Here is a 22,990-nt window from a genome sequence, read left to right on the forward strand (position 1 = left end):
GCAAAAATAGCACATTTTCCATAATGTTTGTAGGTAGGACTCGGACTGAATGGATAGTTCAGCGCTTCTGCTTTTTTCTATAACTATATTTACTTTGTAGTATTTTTTCTCGATGATACTGTAGTATTCACTATTGTATTCGACAGTATACTACATTCTAAAGTAAGTACTACACATGATCGAGGGATACTACAGGGTGTAGTATAGTATTCTACAGTATACTACCGTTTACTACAGCATTCTATAGTAAGTTCTGTTGTATTCTATAGTAAACTGTGAAAAAAAATGTATGTGGGAAAGACTAGGAAACAGACCATGTACTATCAAACCCACTTCAACATATTCTCTTAAAACATACTGAAGTCGATAATAGCCTTATTCACCATTAAGCCTAGTAGGTGTCTGTTTTACCCACAGACCTTATAAAACTGCAGAGAAGTTACATTGCCACTGGCAATGTGTAAAGTAGGGCCAAAAAGCACCAACTTCAGTGTGACTTAAATGTAGCTCATTTAGATGGAATATAACCGTGTGTGCGTCCAGTCAGATTGTTGGGAGGATATGACAGATGTGAGGTCGACAGTAGAAAATGTGCCTTGGCGCTGAATTGACATGGTAAATAAATCTACTGTCTTGCAGGCTTTTGGTTTAATAGAAAACAGCCCCAATGGGGAAAGGGCTGAGGCTAGCGAGGTTTCTCTGGCTCCCCACAGAGTCCTCTGAACAGTTACTCTTCCCTTCTCTTTCTCTGCATCTCCCTGTCTCCCTATTTGCTCTCTTTCAGTCTCTGTGTGTCTCTTTTAATTGTTTTCTTTTTTTAGCCCTTTTTTGATCTTGTCTCATCGCTTCACCTCCTCAACGGGCTCAGGAGGCGAAGGTCGAGTCATGCGTCCTCTGAAACATGACCCGCCAAACCGCAATTCTTAACACCCGCCCCACCAATGTGTCGGAGGAAAGACCGTTCACCTGACGACCGGGGTCAGCCTGCAGGCACCCGGCCTGCCACAAGGAGTCGCTAGAGCACGATGAGCCAAGTAAAGTCCCCCCGGCCAAACCCTCCCCTAACCTGGAAGACACTGGGCCAATTGTGCACCGCCCTATGGGATTCCCGATCACGGGAGGTTGTGTGATACAGCCCGGGATCGAACCCGGGACTGTAGTGACGCCTCTAGCACTGCGATGCAGTGCCTTAGAACACTGCAACGGTGCCTTAGACCTCTGCGCCACTCAGGAGGCCCACATTCTCAGTCTCTATCTTTCTCTGCCTCTCAGCCAGTAGTTCTAGTTCACTGTTTCTAATAATAACAAACAGCAATAGTCATGAATTGGATTGATGTTGCACTCCTGCAAGTGCTCAAAGTGCTTACATGACAAGGAGAAACGCACCTCATCTGATCCATAAACCAGTAGCCTCCATTAGTTCCTACCCCGTACTGTGTATTGTGTGATGGTTGTGATGTGTCTGCGCGTTGACGTGTGTGTTCTGTGTCCTGTGTCTCCTTTCTCTGCAGCCAGTGCATCAATCAGATCCTGGAGAGTGTCCACCACATGCACCAGCATGACATTGTGCACAGGGACCTCAAGGTGAGTCATCTATCACCATGGCAACGCAACACCTGGGAGCGCTGCGTCATCATGCCCCCACCCCCTAAATTCCTCCCGCTGGTGTATACGTAAGCCAATGAAAAAGTACACAAAATTCCACACACACGTAAGCAAATACAAAAATACAATTCTTTGGACGTCAGAGAGAGTGGCTCATGAAAAAACAACAGACCCTTTCCATCTAGTCAGACTGGAATTAAAAGTAGAGGCACTGAGCCAGACAGCGTGTTTCAGGTGATTATCATTCCCCAGCCTGTCTCTCTCGCTCTTTTTCTTTCTTTCTCTCTCTCTTTCTCTCTCTCTTTCTCTCTCTCTCTCTCTCTCTCTCTCTCTCTCTCTCTCTGTGTGTGTGTGTCTCACCCTCTCTCTCTCTCCCTCGGTCTCTCCATCTCTGACGAAAGCAGACGGAGCACCATTTGACTTCTATTTATAGCCAGGGTGACATCACGGTGAATAGACACAGTGCTGGCTGGCCTGGTGATACTTACCACCGCACTCCATTACTAACAATAGGACACACTTCAAAGAGTTATTTTGTTTTGGTTTGAAAGGTGAACAACGGACCCATTTAGGCATGCTTAGCTTTGTCAAGAGCAAACCGTTTACATGCTCTAGTCAACAAGATGTGTTGAATGTCACGGTGAGCCTCTTGAACGTACAGCTCTTACAAACACGGCACTGAAAGCATTATTACCAATACTACTACAACTACATCTTGTATCACCACCGTTATTCTGTGTGCATGTACCAGTCGAACCGTCCGTCATTCAGCTGGGAGGCGTTCCATAAAAGTCAAATACATTGTTACTACTTTTGCCAGCAGATCCACTGCAGAGACAAGCAGTAAGTGAGGGGGAAGTGTGTGTGTGTGTGTGTGTGTGTGTGTGTGTGTGTGTGTGTGTGTGTGTGTGTGTGTGCGCGTGCGTGTACGTGCGTGCGTGCGAAATAATGAAGTGTGTGTGTTTGTGTGTGCGTGCGAAGTGAAGGGGAAATAATGAAGTGTGTGTGTGTGTGTGTGTGCGAAGTGAAGGGGAAATAATGAAGTGTGTGTGTGTGTGTGTGCGAAGTGAAGGGGAAATAATGAAGTGTGTGTGTGTACGCATGCGTGTGTAAGACTGTTACCATGGAGTAAGGCCTCATGCCACTCCATTATATGTTTTATGTCCTTTGGAAAAAAAAAAAAAAGAGAGAGGGGGAGGAGGTTGCAATAAAGTCAAGAATAAAGATGAAAAGTGAGACATACAGGGAATAAGAGAGAAGCTGAGAGCTGTCCTCCCCCCACCACACAAACACAAAGACCATCACAATGGGCTGGCTGCCTGCATGGCATCTCCGGAGGCCAAATGGCTGAAGGTAAACAAGGGAAGAGCGAAGGGGACGAGAGAGATGCTGGTGGCAGCCTGGTTGCTACGGCAACCTGGGTGATGTCACGCTGGAGCGCTCCAGTGCCAGCGTAGACTGTAGGGGGACTTATTATGCCACCTCTAATTCATCACGGCGGGTGTAACCTCTCTCTCTCTCTTTGTCTCTGTCTCTTTCTCGCTCTTCTCCATCTGTCGACACTCTTTCTCTGTCCTTTCTCTTTATCTCCCTTTCTCTGTTCTCCCTGTCTTTCTTGAACTCTCTTTCTCCCTCTCTCTTTCTCTCTGTCTCCCTCACTCCTTTCCTTCTATGCTCCCTGCTCAAGAGAGAGTGAAGAGAGACCGAGGCGCACGGAGGAGACTTAGCAAAAATGTCACGCTTCAGTCGCAGAATCAGTCAAACTAAGCCGGGGCCATGAGGGCACTCGGCACTGCACACGGCAGTCACACCACAGCCCCACTCCACCTGTCCCTGTCCCCTCCCCTCCCCCGCCCTCCTATTCTCCGCCCTCCCTCCCAACAGCCCCCCATAGATACTGATTGAAGGTCACACCCCAGGGGTATTTACATTCACCTTCTCTGACCTTCTCTGACCCTCAGAGGCACACTACGTGTACTCCCACCCACTTCTGACACACATGACATTGAATGATTTATGCCTTTCTTCATTCTCCCCTACAGTACCAGTCAAAAGTTTGGACACACCTACTCATTCAGTGGTTTTTCTTTATTTTTACTACTTTCTACATTGTAGAATAATAGTGAAGACATCAAAACTTTGAAATAACACATATGGAATCATGTAGTAACCAAAAAAAGTGAAACAAATACAGATATATTTTATATTTGAGATTCTTCAAAGTAGCCACCCTTTGCCTTGATGACAGCTATGCACACTCTAGGCATTCTCTCAACCAGCTTCACCTGGAATGCTTTTACAACTGTCTTGAAGGAGTTCCCACATTTGCTGAGCACTTGTTGGCTGCTTTTCCTTCACTCTGCAGTCCAACTCATCCCAAACCATCTCAATTGGGTTATGGTCGGGTGATTTTGGAGGCCAGGTCATCTAATGCAGCACTCTTTCACTCTCCTGCTTGGTCAAATAGCCCTTACACAGCCTGCAGGTGTGTTTTGGGTCATTGTCCTGTTGAAAAACAATTGATAGTCCCACTAAGCACAAACCAGATGGGATGGCATATCGCTGCAGTATGCTATGGTTGCCATGCTGGTTAAGTGTGCCTTCTAAATAAATCACTGACAGTGTTACCAGCAAATCACCATCACACCTCTTCCTCCATGCTTCATGATGGGAACCACACGCGTAGATCATCTGTTCACCTACTCTGCATTTCACAGAACCAAAAATCTCAAATTTGGACTCATCAGACCAAAGAACAGAACGGTCTATTGGCCATTGCTCGTGTTTCTTGAACAGTGTCCTTTAGAAGTGGTTTCTTTGCAGCATTTCGACCATGAAGGCCTGATTCACGCAGTCTCCTCTGAACAGTTGATGTGAGATGTGTCTGTTACTTGAACTCTGAAAAATGTATTTGGGCTGCAATTTATGAGGCTGGTAACTCTAATGAACTTATCCTCTGCAGCAGAGGTAACTCTGGGTCTTCCTTTCCTGTGGCAGTCCTCATGAGAGCCAGTTTCATCATACCGCTTGACAGTTTTTGCGACTGCACTTGAAGAAACATTCAAAGTTGTTGACATTTTCCGTATTGACTGACCTTCATGTCTTAAAGTAATGATGGACTGTCATTTTTCTTTGCTTATTTGAGCTGTTCTTGCCATTATATAGACTTGGTCTTTTACCAAATAGGGCTATCTTCTGTATGTCACCTCTACCTTGTCACAACACAACAGATTGGTTAAAATGCACTAAGAAGGAAATAAATTCTACAAATGAACTTTTAAGAAGGCACACCTGTTAATTTAAATGGATTCCAGGTGACTACATCATAAAGCTGGGTGAGAGAATGCCAAGAGTGTGCAAAGCGGTCATCAAGGCAAAGGGTGGCTACTTTGAAGAATCTGAAATATAAAATATATTTGCATTTGTTTAACACTTCTTTGGTTACTACATGATTCCAAATATGTTATTTCATAGTTTTGATTCTACTTATTCTACAATGAAGAAAATAGTAAGAATAAAGCCAAACCCTTGAATGAGTAGGTGTGTCCAAACTTTTGACTGGTACAGTATGTTTTTTCATGGATTTTCTGATCCAGATTCCTGTCATGTTTTGCAGTCAGTGTTCATGGACCTCACAGTTCAGTTGAATGACTCAACTCTGTCTGTGCCTTTTATCGACTCTTGAAGGAGTTTCTTCTTCAATTAGTTTTGCCTAATTGATTGATTCTCTTTCTGTCTGTCTTGTCTCCCCTCTATGGTTTGGCTATGGTTTGTAGCCAGAGAACCTGCTCCTGGCCAGTAAGCTGAAAGGAGCCGCGGTGAAGTTGGCTGACTTTGGGCTGGCCATCGAGGTGCAGGGAGATGAGCAGGCGTGGTTTGGTAAGAGTTTGACTTTAAACATTCAAATGTACATTGCATAAAAGATGACAAAGGTGGAAGACGTACAATGACAGGAAGTCATTCTTCTGACTTCCTCTCCTCTGACATCATAAACTATTGACCGGTATCCCATCTTTTCTTTCCAAAACACTTGAGCATCGCTGTCGCTGACCAACTCTATCGTAATTTCTCTCAGAACGATCTTCTTGTCCCTAACCAGTCAGGCTTCAGGACTGGTCACTCAACCTAGACGGCTCTCGTCTGTGTCACGGAGGCTCTCCACACTGCCAAAGCTGACTCTCTCTCTTCTGTTCTCATCCTCCTAGATCTATCCGCTGCCTTTGACACCTTGAACCATCAGATCCTCCTCTCCACCCTCTCAGGGCTTGGTCTCTCATGCTCTGCACACTCTTTACATCCTACCTGGCAGGCCGCTCCTACCAGGTGACGTGGAGAGGATCTGTGTCTGCACCACATGCTCTCACTACTGGTGTTCCTCAGGGCTCAGGTCTGGGCCCTCTCCTCTTTTCTTTAAACACCAAGTAACTTGGGTCCGTCAAATCCTCGCATGGTCTGTCCTATCATTGCTATGCGGATGTAACTCAACAACTTTTCTCCTTCCCCCCTTCTGATACCCGTGCCTATCTCTGCTTGGATGTGGGGCCACCACCTCAAGCTCAACCTCGACAAGACAGAGCTGCTCTTCCTCCCTGGGAAGGCCTGCCGCGCTCCAAGACTTCTCCATCATGGTTGACAAGTCTACGGTGTCCCCCTTTCAAAGTGCAAATAACCTTTGCCTGACCATGGACAACACCCTGAGGTTCTCTGCAAACATCAAAGCTCCTGCAGGTTCATGCTCTGCAACATCTGTAGAGTACGACCTCACCTCACACAGGAAACGGCACAGGTCATAATCCAGGCACTGGTCATCTCCCGACTGGACTACTGTAACTCACTGTTGGCTGGGCTCCCATCTTGTGCCATCAAAGCCTTGCAACTTATCCAGAACACCGCAGCCTGCCTGGTGTTCAACCTTCCCAAGTTCTCCCATGTCACCCCGCTCCCCCGCACACTGTACTGGATTCAAGTCGAAGCTCGCATCCACTACAAGACCATGGTACTTACCTACTGTGCAGCAAGAGGAACTGCCCCTCCCTACCTTCAGGCTATGCTCAAACCCACACACCAACACGAGTACTCTTTTCTGGCACATCTGGTCTCTTGGCTTTTCCTTGACGATAGCACAGTCCCTGCCCATCTTCCAAAAACATCTGAAACCCTACCTCTTTAAAGAATATATTAAGTAACCTAACACTCACACTTGACTTATTTTTTAAATGTTCTTTCTTACTAGCTCTGACTTTGCTGATAGCTACTTTGTTGAGGAAAAATGGACTTAGTATGACTGAGATGTGTGGTTGTCTCACCTAGCTATCTTTAAGGTGCACTAACTGTAAGTCGCTAAATTTAGCATCTGCTAACTGACTAAAATGTAAGTTAAATGTCTTCAGTGAATAAAAAAGGATGAGCAGTACTCTTTAATGGCACCGATCTTACAACTGCAGTCCTATGGGCCAGTGCCAATACTTTACCTCCACCTCTCCTCCTTCCCCATCCCGCCATCCTCTTTCTGCGTTATCATCCTGCCCTCCTCTGTACCTCTTTCATCCCACCACCCTCTCTTCTGCTCATCCCTCCACTCCTTCCATAGCTCTGCTCTCTATCTCTTACTCACTGGCATAATGTCGCTTGGCATTTGCACATCAATGTAGTGGGCCCAGAGTTTGTGCAGTATTGACAGTAGGGACCCTCACCTTTAATCTGACTGGGCCTTGGCTGAGTGCCCACATGCATTAATAGATGTTTATTAGATTGGTGTTGAGGAATAAGCTCCAAATTAGCAGACTTGGTCTTATCTAGCCAATGAGACAGAAGTCTGTGCACACTCTGAGTTCCAGGGACAGACTGGACATCTCTGATTGGAATTCTGGCTGGTTCTTTCTTGTCAGATCATAGTGCTACTCATTGATATAGCTCTTCTGAATGGGGATGACAGGGGGTTTTGATGGCATGCCGTGTTGGTACACTTCTCTGGCAATGTCATTACATTAGATCCTAGACTTTGGTTTTATTCTTTTTGACATGTTATTTGCTGATGTAGGTTTTGCAGGCACTCCGGGCTACCTCTCTCCAGAGGTCTTGAGGAAGGACCCCTACGGCAAGCCGGTGGATATCTGGGCATGTGGTGAGTGACTCCTCCAACCTGTGTGTGTGTATGTGTACACATTTTTACTATACTTGTGAGTACCAGAAGTCCTCCTAAGAATAGTAAGCCAACTACAATTCAGAGAAGTGAGGACATTTTGCCAGTCCTCACTTGTAAGAAGGCTATTTTAGGCTGAGGGGTTAGGGTTAGAATTAGGGTTAGGCGTTAGTGGTTAGGGTTAGTGGTTAGGTTTAGGGGTTAAGGTTAGGGTTAGGGAAAGTAGGATTATTAATGGGAATCAAAAAAGTTCTCACAAGTATAGTGAGACATAGCTGTGTGTGTGTGTACTAACCCCCTCTGTGTGTGTTCTGTGTGCAGGTGTGGTCCTGTACATTCTCCTGGTGGGCTACCCTCCCTTCTGGGATGAGGACCAGCACAAGCTCTATCAGCAGATCAAGGCTGGGGCCTACGATGTGAGTAGTGACCATCTGCCCTTCTCTCTCTCTCTCTCTCTGTTTACCATTCACCACTATGGAATGAGAACAGACTTGTGTGTGCGTGATTAACGTCAAATTCACTGAGATGCCAGTGTGTGTGTGCCTGTGTGTGCATTTTTGCATTTGTGTGCCTTGTTAGTGTCCTTGACTCAGAGTGGTGAGTAATATCTTGTGTGTTTGTGTGGGTAAATCTGTCTATGTCTTTGTGTCTGTCCGTTTACGTACATGTGTCAGTTTGGATGAGTCCTTGGGTGAGAGGGATGGAGGGAGAGCTGTAGGGAAGCAGTGGAGTGGTGTTGGTTTGGGCTGGCAGGAGCTTTTAGCAGCTCTCAGGCCATTAACACTGCACTGATGGAAGGAGAGGGGGAACAGCCTCACTCTGTGTCTGTGTGTGTGTTTGTGTGTGTGTGTGTGTGTGTGTGTCCAACAGAGAGAGTGTTTGCCTGTCTGAGTGCACACTTTTGCTCGGGTAGTGTTCCTCGCACGCAATCACGAACGCACACACTTTCAGGTCCCCGCAACGACCCAAGCGGACCCGGGCCAGATTTGGCTCTCCTTCATTTTGAAATTGGCTCGCGATAGAGAGCTGTGTTTCCTGCCCATCGATCATGTCACAGCGGCCCTCTGCAGTTGTTAATCGAGGTGCAGGGGCCTAGTAGACACTACAGCAGTGTGGCGGCCAGGGGCACAGCTCAAACTAGTGCTTGAAGAATCCAAGCTAACAAGGATGCTGTGATATGTATACATGCAGCAGGACTATAACTAGTATTACGTGTGCTTTTGGTTTGGGGCAGTGGTGCCAACCCTCTCTACTGGAGAGCTACTGTACATTCTTGCAGATTTTTGCTCTAACACGAATTTAGCACACATCATTCTGCTAACTACAGTTATCTGTTGACCAGATACTTACTAATTACCTTCTAATTCAGGTTTGGATGTGTTACAACTGGGTTGGAGCAAAAGCTGGCACACCTAGTAGCTCTCCTGAAGGATTGTGAGGACCAGGCAGGGCATTAGTGTGGGGCAGCCGGACGATTGAAGCGGAAAGACCTGCCATGACCAGCACTACCTCCTCCTCAGTCTCTCTGCCATTGTGCTCACTATTTCAATAAATCTCCATCACAAAGAGCACCGGGCTGTTGAGTGTGTGTGTCTGTGTGTATTTGTGTCTGTGTCTGTCCTCGTACCGTCTTGACATAATGTGCACCTCTAACAATTTCTCTCTCGCCCCCCTTCTCTCTCTCTTTCTCTCTCTCTCTCGCCCCCCTTCTCTCTCCCTCCCAGTTTCCCTCCCCTGAGTGGGACACAGTGACCCCCGAAGCCAAGAACCTGATTAACCAGATGCTGACTATCAACCCTACCAAGAGGATCACTGCTGACCAGGCCCTCAAGCACCCATGGGTCTGCGTAAGTCACCCCATCACCGTCACTGACACGTCATTCACCTTGGGTTTTACTTGTGGATGGAATCGGTACTGCATTCCGGTGACGTTGGCCCCATCATACCTCCGTAACTGGTGCTGCCACGGCCTAGTCATTGATCTGTTGTTCAATCTCCTCTTTCCTGTCCTCCTCTTCCACCCCCCCCCCCCCCCTCCCCCGATCCAGCAACGCTCCACTGTGGCTTCCATGATGCATCGTCAAGAGACCGTGGAGTGCCTGCGCAAGTTCAACGCCAGGAGAAAACTCAAGGTGTGTGCAGACACGCACGAGCGCACACAACTGCACACGTATATATCCCAGCTGTTGTGTTAGAGAGATGGTATACACCCCTTGTCCTTTGCACTAACCTTGTATTCTGTGTCTTCCCCAGGGAGCCATCCTCACCACCATGCTGGTGACCAGAAACTTCTCAGGTGAGGGGGAGGGGACACCTGAGGGTTCACATTTAGAATGGCATTCGCGTCGTTCTAAGTTTGAGTAAGTCAAAATGATTCCACGATGGACAATGATACATTCTGTTTGTTCAGAAGTGTTGAGTAACGTAAAGCGGGTTTGGTGCCCTTACCGCAGATTGAATTGCCCTTAGAGAGGAAACTTGAAGACTTAGTATAATGTCTCTGAAACCGAAATATGTCCTGAGTAGATGCATTGAGGTGTCCCGTTGTCATACAGACGTTATAAATACGATCATGTCACTCGTAATAAGGAGCGTTGTAAACTGAAGACTTGTAGAGTAGGTTGTTTGTCCTTGTATGACTCCACAAGCCACCATACTGGGATACTAAGTTGTGTCCTGCGGCCCAGGAATACTGGGATACTAAGTTGTGTCCTGCGGCCCAGGAATACTGGGATACTAAGTTGTGTCCTGCGTCCCAGGAATACTGGGATACTAAGTTGTGTCCTGCGGCCCACGAATACTGGGATACTAAGTTGTGTCCTGCGGCCCACGAATACTGGGATACTAAGTTGTGTCCTGCGGCCCATGTTTCCTCGCAGCACGAGAAGAGCTTGTCTCAGCCACGTCCGAAGGCCTTTCTGTAAAGCACTATCGTGGAGGACAGACATCAGTCATAGAGCTCTGTGCTCGTAAGAAGGTAGTGTTGTGTGTACGATGTTGCTTCATAACACCGCGTAGCTGTCACTTGTCGATCTCAGTGTTTTGTGTGGCTATTTTTGAATAACCGGTTGTGATCGATGATGGGCCGTTGAAGGTGTTTTTGTGTTTTTGCTAACATTGAGTGTGCACACTGGGGTAAGTATCAGTATCTGGTAGGATGTACAGTTTGGGCTCCAAACACCCCCCCCCCCCTGACATGAAAATGGTGGGTGAGTTGAGTGAAGCTGGGACCAGGCACTTAAAGAAGGAAGTGACACTGTGCTCTATAGAGGCTCCGCCTATCCTCTGGTTGATCCGTCCCAACTGAATGCCTCTCTGTCCAATAGTGGGCCGACAGCACACCAGCCCCGCAGCCACCACCAGCACGGCTGCTCTGGCTTCAGAAGGTATGTCAGTCAGGGCAGGGGAGCCGCAGCAACCTGGCACTGTGCCAACACTGCCCCCTGGTCTGGTTAGCATGTGGCCCGGGGTGCCAGCCACTGACCATTGGTTGCCCCACCTGCTCGCACACTGGCACGTACTGTACTGCTCCGGAGTGGCCTTTCACACACACAACACCCGCTGCCCCCCAAACCCTCTCCGTCCCTCTCCACGCCCGCACTACACCCTCTGAGTGATCCATGACTATGGACCAAGGCTGGCCCTACCTAAGGCTTAGAACGCAGGACCCTAACCCGTGCTTTACAGACACCTTGTTCTATGGGCCCATGCATATGATTTTAAGACCTGTCACAGCCTTGTTATGGTGTTTTGCAGGCAGGTACCTGGTAACTGACAGTGTGACACTCAAAATGCATTATGGTTTTGTATTCATGAGCCATTGACAGATCACATTAGAACTGTGTGATGTTCCACTGACATTAGAACTGAAGGTGATAGCCATACTTTTTATGGTCACACCCACACACACCCACCCACGCACACACACCCACGCACACACACACACACCCACGCACACCTGCCAACACACTCACTCAGGCACACATGCGCACACACATACTCGCACCCACACACAGACACACACTCTCACCTAATCGGGGAAGATGTCGGAGAGGAAATGCAGTTAGCCTGCTATATTCAGGCTGGCCTGAGGCTATGCCTCTAACTCCTTCTGCCGTAGCGCTGCTGTGTGATAGCACACAACAATCTCCTTTCCATAATAATTCCATTAGTCAGGTGCATTATCTATTTGGCTTTACCTTATCCATGTCGTTGCCGCTGACACTGGTCTTACTTTCTCTCCGTTTATTCAAACTGATTTCAGACCTGTAACATAACCTAGTTAATGCACTCTCAGTCACAACAGGACAATGTGTGTATGTGCATGCACAATATGCGTGCCAGTCTACATACTGCCGAGTGTGAGCATGTCTCTCTTTCTTTCCACCAAATAAAGCTTTGTCAACAAACATTTGGGCAGTCTTGGCCCTAATTAATAAGGACTAAAAATAAGGACTAAAAACAAACAATCGGTTACCCGGTTACCTTTTGCCTCGCAAATAAGTCCAGTTAATCCACAGATCCTAGTCAATGCCCAGCTGATCGCCCAGTCTATCTCTGCCCATACTCCACAGCATTCCTCTGCATGGCCTGGTACCTCCAGCAAGCCAGCATGTATCTGTGCCTCTGTCAGCCTGCATGGGTTACCAGATGCACCGGAGTGGTTCTGATTTCTCTCTCTTGCTTTATCTCTGGCGTCTTGCTTGCTCCGTTTGATTTCTTCCTGTCTGTACCTTCCTATGGGTGAAAGGAAGTACACTTCTGTCACTGGCTGCTTGAGTTGGCTGGTCTAATACTTGGTCCCCGACCCTGCCCTTTCTGTTGCTGTTTGTTTGGTGACTTGTTTCTGACCCCCTGATCATGATCTTACTACTCTCCCACAACGATGACAGATGGTATTCACTTCTTTTAATTGCAGCTGTTGAAAGAGGATATACTGCTTACGGCTTACGCCCGCAATACAGTCTTTAGATGCTTGGATCCAATCTATACCAGGCGGCAGGCAGGGTGTCTCCCTTTTATCCCTATGATGCACTCTTTAACTGAGCTGCACTCTGGGAGCTGTTAGTTTGCTGTGGATAATGCATGCCGAGCTTATGATATGACCCACGAAGCACCTTATCGCATGAAGCACCTGCGAACGAGCCTGAGACCAATGTTTGCCTGCAGTCGTCGTTGTCACTTTATATGAAGATCAAGATACTGAATATAGATTTTTTTTTATCTTGTGTTCTTTTCCTTGCCCTCCTTCCTACTTGTGTCAATGGAAGCTAAGGGATTTTGAGGATCTTTGAAACCTGATTGATGGTTATCATACAGTGGGGCAAAAAAGTATTTAGTTAGCCACCAATTGTGCAAGTTCTCCCACTTAAAAAGATGAGAGAGGCCTGTAAGAAGTAACAGGTCTGTGAGAGCCAGAAATCTTGCTTGTTTGTAGGTGACCAAATACTTATTTTCCACCATAATTTGCAAATAAATTCATTAAAAATCCTACAATGTGATTTTCAGGATTTTTTTTCTCATTTTGTCTGCCATAGTTGAAGTGTACCTATGATGAAAATTACAGGCCTCTCTCATCTTTTTAAGCGGGAGAACTTGCGCAATTGGTGGCTGACTAAATACTTGTTTGCCCCACTGTATATGTGTGTGAGGGTTTCTGTCCGTCTCTGTGTGTCTCTTTCTGTTTATGTGGCTCTCTCTCTGTCGTTTTTCTTTTTCTATGTGAGCGTATGCTCTGTGCTGTAATGTATGTGCAGTGTGTGCGGCGTGGAGACAATGTATGTGATAATATGTCTGTGGGGCCTAAAAGGAAACGGTACTGTGTTGTACCACCCTGTTCTCACTGTACATACCCTACTCCCTACAGTATTTACTGTTCAAGTCTCGAGAATCAGATGACTCCTGAGCAGTTCTTCACCTCGGTGACCACAGAGACTTGTGACTTGTGACTTGAGACTTGTGACATCATGGTTCCAGATTGATTGATGCGTGTCGGAAACATCCGGTTTTCAGGGATACAGTATCTTCAACCTAGCTTCCTCTTCCCCTGGAAACCGGATGTGAGGACCCCGCTCAGGCGTTTCCTTAACGCCTACTACGTTAGTTTAGTCATATCCTTAACGTCTGTCCCTCTCCCTCTTCTGTTTCAGCATGCAAAAGTTTACTAAACAAAAAATCGGATGGTGGAGTGAAGGTAAGTGGGCTGTATGGAAGTTCTGTGCCTCTTTTCTTTTTCTCTACTCTTTTGAATGCTCTCTCTCTCTCTGTCTCTCTCTCTGTCTCTGTCTCTCTCTCTGTCTCTCTCTCTGTCTCTCTCTGTCTCTTTCTGTCTCTGTCTCTCTCTGTCTCTCTGTCTGTCTCTCTCTCTCTCCCTGAGAAGTATGTTGGCGTTAGGAGACAGATTTCCTGTGTATACTGTTGGAATGGAAAGAAAAGCGTTTTGGTCTCCCCTTCCTCAAGACATCTTAAGACATCTCACAACTCAGTGTCTGTAATGTATATAAAACGACAGACAGATGAAATAATATTATCACTTGCTAGGGGGAATGATATAAGGTTATTATAGGTAAATATTACTTCACTGTCCATCTCAGCTGTCCAGATTTTATAGCGTATATAGTCTACACCCATAGTAAAGTTATGATTTGTGTGTATATGTGTGAGTGTGTTTGTGTATTTTTGTGTGTATGGATGTGTGTGACTGTGTGCAGACAGCTAGCACAGAAAGGCAAGAATGCTTTTTTGTCCACTAATTCCTACCGTGGGCCCCTCTAACGGGACCAGTGAGTTGTAGCTGGCAGCTGATGGACAGTTCATTTCACATTTGAGAACTTGAGAATGGAGTTAAAAGTCCATTTTTCTGTGCAACTAAAGAGGAACAAAGAGCCTGCCTTATGGACAGGCTTTCTAAAAAACTGACTTAGCTAAGCATGATCTTTTCCAAAATTCCTGTGGTGCAGCGAACCTCTCCTCTGATCCTAAGGGATTTGAGAGATCTCCCTGTTCTACTATAGTTGGTTTCAACAAAGAGTCAGTGCATGCAGTGAAGTGCCGTGATCGACAAAGGCCAAACAATACCCAGGTTTAAAGCAACACAACCCACCTTAACATGAAAAAGAAAAAGCTGCACACCGTAGTAGCACCGATGCAATCATTTATTCACCAATGTCTTGACAGCTGTCTTTATCAGGGTTTCATGTCAAACCACGCAGGTCACAAGTATTTATAAACTGGGTGGTTCGAGCCCTGAATTCTGATTGGCTGACAGCCGTGGTATATCAGACCATATATCACAGGTATGACAAAGCATTTATTTTTACTGCTCTAATTACGTTGGTAACAAGTTTGTAATAGCAATAAGGCACTTCGGGGGTTTGTGGTATATGGCCAATATACCAGTAGTAATTTTTTTGGGTATCTGTACTGTACTTTAAATATTTATATATTTGACTACTTTTACTTTTGCTTCACTACATTCCTAAAGAAAGTAATGTACTTTTTACTCCATGCAATTTCCCTTAAACCCAAAAGTACTCATTCCATTTTGAAGGCTTAGCAGGACAGGAAAATGGCCCAATTCACGCACTTACCAAGAGAACATCCCTGGTCATCCCTACTGCCACTGATCTGGTGGACACATTAAACACATGCTTCATTTGTAAATTATGTCTGAGTGTTGGAGTGTGCCCCTGGCTATCCGTGAATGTAAAAAAAACATTCAATGGTGCCTCTGCTTTGCTTAATATAAGGAATTTGAAATTATTTATACTTTTACTTTTGATAAGTATATTTCATATATTTAAATACTTTTAGCTTTTTACTCAAGTAATATTTTACTGGATGACTTTCACTTTTTCTTGAGTCATTTTCTATTAAGGTATCTTTACTTTTACTCAAGTATGACAATTGGGTATTTTTTCACCCACTGCAATATCCCATGGCTAAGGGATATATCCAGGCACTCTGCGTTGCATCGCACATAAGAACAGCGCTTAGCCATGGTATATTGGCCATATACCACACCTCCTCGCCCCTTATTGCTTAAATATAGGTTTCCATTGGACACATTTCATTTTTATTTCACCTTTATTTAACCAGGTAGGCAAGTTGAGAACAAGTTCTCATTTACAACTGTGACCTGGCCAAGATAAAGCAAAGCAGTTCGACACATACAACAACAGAGTTACACATGGAGTAAAACAAACATACAGTCAATAATACAGTATAAAAATAAGTCTATATACAATGTGAGCAAATGAGGTGAGATAAGGGAAGTAAAGGCAACAAAAAAAAAGGCCATGGTGGCGAAGTAAATACAATATAGCAAGTAAAACACTGGGATGGTAGATTTGCAGTGGAATAATGTGCAAGGTAGAGATAGAAATAATGGGGTGCAGAGGAGCAAAATAAATCAATACAGTAGGGGGATGCAGGTGTTTGTAATCATGGCCGGCTCTGGCACGATATCATTGGTCAATTTACAAATATCAATAATATATATATATATAAAATAAGGGTGGAATGGATATCCAACGGTCGTAGATATCATGAAATCAACTAAGTACACAATAGTGACCCACCTTAAGGTTACATCACATGCACACACACATTAAGAATTTAAGTTTCAAACCATTTTGTTTTAGCTGGCAAAATGTGTCGAATATTAATAGGGATCTGCCCCTGTTTTTCAATTTTCGCCTAAAATGACATACCCAAATCTAAATGCCTGTAGCTCAGGCATTGAAGCAAGGATATGCATATTCTTGATACCATTTGACAGGAAACACTGAAGTTTGTGGAAATGTGAAGGAATGTAAGAGAATATAACACATTAGATCTGGTAAAAGAAAATACAAAGAAAAAAAACAACCGTTTTTTGTATTTTTTTTGTACCATCTTTGAAATGCAAGAGAAAGGCCATAATGTATTATTCCAGCCCAGGCACAATTTAGACTTTGGCCACCAGATGGCAGCAGTGTATGTGCAATATTTTGGACTGGTCTAATGAACCATTGCATTTCTGTCCAAAATGTTGTATCAAGACAAATGTGCCTAATTGGTTTATTAATAACTTTTGAAGTTCATAACTGTGCACTCTCCTCAAACAATAACATGGTATTATTTCACTGCAATAGCAACTGTAAATTAAACAGTGCAGTTAGATTAACAGGAATTTAAGATTTCTGTCAATATCAGATATGTCTATGTCCTGGGAAATGTTCTTGTTCTTACAACCTCATGCTAATCGCATTAGCCTACGCTAGCTCAACCGTCCCGCGGGGGACCCACCGATCCTGAAGTTAATAGATCCATATTGCTTTACAGCTATGTTATATTGTTAGGAAGCCCTCCCTCTATGTTTCCCATTTGTCCCTCTCAAAGCTCTTGTGGTGCTTTCTTTCTCTTTGGGATCTAACTGGAAGCTTTATTTGTCCTATTTTTATTGGTTCCTTTTTCCCTATGATGCCCTGTTTTTTCCCCTCCTCTCTGTTGCTATCTGTTCAGAAAAGGAAGTCCAGCTCCAGTGTTTGTTTAATGGTGAGATCTGCTCTGTCTTTTCACTCTCTCTCTCTTTCTCTCTCGGTTGAGGTGCTAGAGGGTCTGTGGCAGTTTGTCTTGTTGGAATTCCATTGGCTCTCTCAACTCCATCCAACATCCCCCAACATTCTCACCACCAGAACCATTTCCCTTCCACAGAACATGTACCTACAGTACATGAGCTAAAACACACACACACACACACACTCTCACGTCCTGTACACGCACACATATTAACAGATGCACGCACCCGTGCACACACACACACACACACACACCATCTGCATTCCCCATCAATGCTCTCCCTAGAAACCAGCCCAAACCTACCTGCCTATGGACTAGTCTCCCCACAGAGTAGGTCCCCTCACCCCTCACCTTGGCTCACAGCTCTAGGGTTGCCTAGAAGGAAGCTGTAGGTCAGTGCCAAGCCAAAAACTCAAACCCCAAACCATAGCCAAGGTCTTTCCCTTACAACCCTCCAAACAGCAGAAAAAATGGGCCATAAAAGTAAAACTGCAGCGGAAAAGAAATAGGACATTTGTTCTGTATAGGAGAGAGAACATTTAAAGCAGGCTTTTCAGGATCTGTTTGAAAATGGACACACAAGTGACTCTTTCTCTCTGAGGACCCCCCCCCCCCCACCCCACCACACATTACCACCACCATGGCAATGTATCCCATGGCAGCAGGCTTGGCCTAGCAACAGGAATAGGGGACATTTGTGCCGTTGTAAATATCAAATTTTCAAGTATTTTTTCCAACTTTAGTTTTCTCTGTCTTGTTTGCCCGCAAAATAATCTTTAGCAGCAACAACCCAGTAGAAATGAAAATGGGTGGAGACTTCACTTGTCTCTTGTGAACAATACATATTTTGGGGACACACTGAAATGGTTATCCAATCCCAGCCTCTCTGTAGTAACCCACAGGACAGGGGTAGTCAAATCCATGCCTTGAGTTCCGCACTACTACTGGTTTTATTTTCTTCCTGGTCGTTGATTGATTGATCAGTGTTACTGATTGACCAAAAATTCCAAACACCTGGTGTTCCAGGTCTGAATTAGTCCCTGATTAGGATAAAATCCAGCAGTGCTGCAGACCTTGAGTCCCGGAATTAGGTAAGGCTGAGGCACAGGAGATGTGGAGTGCATGTGCAGGCACCTACTTACCTCACATGCCTCTGAGCATCATTAGGGTCCATCCCACAGCCGGGCCCCGCTCCTCTCTGGCCCCCCTGCACCACGCCAAACCAGCACTACCTCAAACCCCATGCTTACCACCTCTGCACACTCCCCACAACACCATACACACTCCATAAAAATATATGCAATGTAGAATAGCTGTAAAAAATACAGTAGGCTATACAGTATTTGGGCCAATTCCGACTCCGTAAATGTAAGCTTTTCTACCACCACTTATTTTCCACCATAATTTACAAATAAATTCATTAAAAATCCTACAATGTGATTTTCTGGATTTTTTTCCCCTCATTTTTTCTGTCATAGTTGAAGTGTACCTATGATGAAAATTACAGGCCTCTCATCTTTTTAAGTAGGAGAACTTGCACAATTGGTGGCTGACTAAATACTTTTTTGCCCCACTGTCCACAGTAAAACGAGTCCTATATCGACATAACCTGAAAGGCCGCTCCGCAAGGAAGTGACTCTTTCTCTCTGAGGACCCCCCCCACCCCACTGCTCCAAAACCGCCATAAAAAAGCCAAACTATAGTTTGCAACTGCACATGGGGACAAAGATCGTACATTTTGGAGAAATGTCCTCTGGTCTGATGAAACAAAAATAGAACTGTTTGGCCATAATGACCATTGTTATGTTTGGAGGAAAAAAGGGGAGGCTTGCAGGCTGAAGAACACCATCTCAACTGTGAAGCACGGGGGATGGCTTCCAAAGTTGTGGCAAAATGGCTCAAGGACAACAAAGTCAAGGTATTGGAGTGGCCATCACAAAGACCTGATCCTATAGAAAATGTGTGGGCAGTTCTGAAAAAGCGTGTGCAAGCAAGGAGGCCTACAAACCTGACTCAGTTACACCAGCTCTGTCAGGAGGAATGGGCCAAAATTCACCCAACTTATTGTGGGAAGCTTGTGGAAGGCTACCCAAAATGTTTGACCCAAGTTACACAATTTAAAGGCAATGCTACCCAATACTAATTGAGTGTATGTAAACTTCTGACCCACTGGGAATGTGATGAAAGAAATAAAAGCTGAAATAGATATTTCTCTCTACTATTATTCTGACATTTCACATTCTTAAAATAAAGTGTTAATCGTACCTGACCTAAGACAGGCATTTTTTACTAGGATTAAATGTCAGGAATTGTGAAAAACTGAGTTTAAATGTATTTGGCTAAGGTATATGTAAACTTCTGACTTCAACTGTATAATATCTGAAACAGTAGCTAGACTCTTACCCATATGCATGGATGAAAGCTTCATGGCAGACTGCAACCCTTTCATTAAATAAGATGTCCTGTGTCCTTTCCGTTTTGTATGTACAGCTTGCTTGGCCCATTGTTGTTTTGTCAAGTCACTCTGGTTCACACTGACCGTGTGCAATGCCATAAGAAACATCTTAAGCTTTAGCCCCCACACAAACTCTGACCATCTTACTCGCCCTAGCAGGTCTGTTTTCATGTTATCCAGGGCGTAACTGTGCTCCTGGCAACAATGTAATTTCGGCCATATTCAACCGGTGTTGAAACTCATCTCTCGGCATGTCCAGCCCACTCATTATCTCAGCCAAACATGGCTAGGGGAAAGGTTGCTGACTTTTTCTGTGGCTTAACCAACTAGGCTACTAATTTAACAATTGTATTCATATTTACAGATGGCATAAAAGTTTGTTATTACGGCATATGAAAGTTCACATGTTCGAGAAGACATTTCTGCCAAAAAACGCATTTAGATTAAAATACTTTTTTTTTTACATTCAAACGGCTCTCCTGTGAAGTTGTGACTTGCGACATACGCCTAGTTTCCTGTTCAGTTTCTGGGGAATGTGAGCATTGAGCACCAGTGAGCACGTCAGAGAGTGTCAAAGGTTACGCTGTCATTCCGTTAAGTATTTCAGTACCAGCTGAAACTTGAACAGCATATTGCTGTTAACCTTTTATTGACGGAATACAGTTCTCTACACCTTTCAACACCTCTCATGAATTCCTAAAGAACCTCTCTGTTAAACGGATAGTTGCCAATTTAGGGACAGTGCCTACAGGACGTATTAATACCCCTTGACTTATTCCACATTTTGTTGTGTTTCAGATAGAATTCAAAATGGAATACATGTATTTGTTTCGCTCACCCATGTACACACATGTACAGTACAATAACCCATAATGAAAACACAGTGAAATGTTTGCAAATGTATTGAAAATGAAATATCTCATTTACATAAGTATTTACACCCCTGAGTCAACGGTGTGGATCACCTTTGGCAGAGATTACAGCCGTGAGTCTTTCTTGGTAAGTCTCTAAGAACTTTGCAAGTTGGTTGTTAAATTGGTTGTTGATCATTGCTAGACATTTTCAAGTCTTGCCATAGATTTCCAAGATGATTTAATTCAGCTGTAACTAGGCCATTCAGGAACATTCAACGTTGTCTGGGGAAGCAACTCCGGTGTATATTTGGCCTAGTGTTTTAGGTTATTGCCCTGCTGAAAGGTGAATTTGTCTTCCAGTGTCTGTTGGAAAGCAGACTAAACCAGGTTTTCCTCTAGGATTTTGCCTGTGCCTAGCTCAATTTTTTCTAAACAATCTCCTTAGTCCTTGCCGATGACAAGCATACCGATAACATGATGCAGCCACCCCAATGCCTGAAAATATGAAGAGTGGTACTCGGTGATGTGTTGCGTTGGATTTGCCCCAAACAAAACACTTTGTATTCAGAAGATAAAGTTATTTTCTTTCCCACATTTTTTGCAGTTTTACTTTAGTGTCTAAACAGGATGCATGTTTTGGATTTTAAAAAAATCTGTACAGGCTTCCTTCTTTTGACTCTGTCGTTTAGGTTAGTATTGTGGAGTAACTACAATGTTGTTGATCCATCCTCGGGTTTTCTCATATCACAGTCATTAAACTCTGTAACTGTTTTAAAGTGGCTTTTGGCCTCATGGTGAAATCCCTGAGCAGTTTCCTCTAAGGCAACTGAGTTAGGAAGGACACCTGTATCTTTGTAGTGACTGGGTATATTGATACACCATCCAAAGTGTAATTAATAACTTCACCACCCACCAAGGGACATTTAATGTCTTTTTTTTAAACCTATCTACCAATAGGTGCCCTTCTTTTCGAGGCATTGGAAAGCTTCCCTGGTCTTTGTGGTTGAATCTGTGATTGAAATTCACTTGTATGTGTGGGGTACGGAGATAAGGTAGTAATTAAACAACCATGTTAAGCACTATTATTGCACACAGAGTGAGTCCATGCAACTTATTATGTGACTTGTTAAGCACATTTCTACTCCTGAACTTATTTAGGATCGACATAAGAAAGGGATCGAATATTTATTGACTCAAGACGTTTCAGCTTTTCATTTTTTATTAATTTGTAAAAAATGTCTAAAAGCATAATTCCACTTTGACATTACGAGGTATTGTCTGTTGGCCAGTGACACAAAATATCAATTTAACCCATTTTAATTCCAGGCCTTAACCCAACTAAATGTGTAAAAAGTCGAGGGGTGTGAATACTTTCTGAAGGCTTCTTTGCCTTGAAGTAGTTTTAGAGTCTAGTGTTGTTTCTTTACGCAACAGTCAGGCTGTGGGGTTGTTGGTGAGAGACTTTAATTGATCCATTTCTTCTTCTCTATGCAACTTACTCTTCATTGTCTTACTCAGGAAAACCTCCAGATCCATACATTCTCCATTTGGGAGAAACAACAACCTTCTCATCAAGGGATTTCACTGCATGCACAGACTCGGACGCCGCTAGTATCTTATAAATCATTCCTCAACCAGATTCTGTAGCTATTCGATATTGGCGATCGAGTTGTCTCTTTGGAGTCCATAGACGTTAAGTGTTCATTCTGATCTGACTCCACAAGGTGGCGCAGACTATGTTCTTTGCTTTTCCTCAGGGACTGTGGTTTCTTTACCCCAGCAGGTACCAATCAATATTGAGGTTGAAGTGCTGGATCCTGTCTGTTTCTACTCTCACAGTCCTTGTTTATTATTACAGTGCATGTGTTGTTATTCCTGTGTATTTAGAAATGTTAATATCCACAAAGACTGCAGACACGAATGCAGCAAGACATCACTCAAGAGGTAGACAGACTTAAAACCACTTAAAAAACACCCAGATAGAGACCTCCACACAGGCAGCCGAAATGAAAGAAAAACGCTAACGTCATTTAGTGTCAAGAATGTTAATGTGCTCGCACGGAAGTGTCAATGTCTTCAGAGCAAGGTTTTCTAGACCTACAAATTCCTTGCGACTTTCAAGAGGCAGTCATTTGATGTATTAAAGGGAAAACACTGCTGCTGAAATGTAAAGCAGTGTGCACTGTGCAGAAGACAGTATTCAACAATTGTCCCCGCAAAAACACCACCCAAACACACTGGTAGGCACACTGCAGGCATATACAGTGCCTTGCGAAAGTATTCGGCCCCCTTGAACGTTGCGACCTTTTGCAACATTTCAGGCTTCAAACATAAAGACATAAACTGTATTTTTTTGTGAAGAATCAACAACAA

The 22,990-nt window shown here is 44.4% G+C and overlaps 1 protein-coding gene across 15 annotated transcripts in view; it reads left to right on the plus strand.

The window, feature by feature from the left end:
* Window positions 1–22,990, plus strand: part of LOC109899710 (calcium/calmodulin-dependent protein kinase type II subunit gamma-like) — a 137,010-nt gene that overhangs the window by 83,788 nt on the left and 30,232 nt on the right. For 6 of the 15 annotated variants that reach the window (XM_020495161.2, XM_020495168.2, XM_020495164.2 and 3 more), the window contains exons 6-14: window positions 1,512–1,584; window positions 5,382–5,484; window positions 7,646–7,729; window positions 8,069–8,163; window positions 9,472–9,594; window positions 9,796–9,879; window positions 10,001–10,043; window positions 11,074–11,133; window positions 13,897–13,940. In XM_020495161.2, coding sequence (XP_020350750.1) covers window positions 1,512–1,584; window positions 5,382–5,484; window positions 7,646–7,729; window positions 8,069–8,163; window positions 9,472–9,594; window positions 9,796–9,879; window positions 10,001–10,043; window positions 11,074–11,133; window positions 13,897–13,940 — 709 coding nt within the window. Of the gene's footprint in view, window positions 1–1,511; window positions 1,585–5,381; window positions 5,485–7,645; window positions 7,730–8,068; window positions 8,164–9,471; window positions 9,595–9,795; window positions 9,880–10,000; window positions 10,044–11,073; window positions 11,134–13,896; window positions 13,941–17,251; window positions 17,285–22,990 lie in introns of all 15 variants that reach the window. The other 9 variants (XM_020495166.2, XM_031835744.1, XM_031835747.1 and 6 more) reach the window with 3 other exon arrangements.

This window comes from Oncorhynchus kisutch, linkage group LG11 (assembly GCF_002021735.2).
Source record: "Oncorhynchus kisutch isolate 150728-3 linkage group LG11, Okis_V2, whole genome shotgun sequence".
Taxonomy (NCBI): domain Eukaryota; kingdom Metazoa; phylum Chordata; class Actinopteri; order Salmoniformes; family Salmonidae; genus Oncorhynchus; species Oncorhynchus kisutch.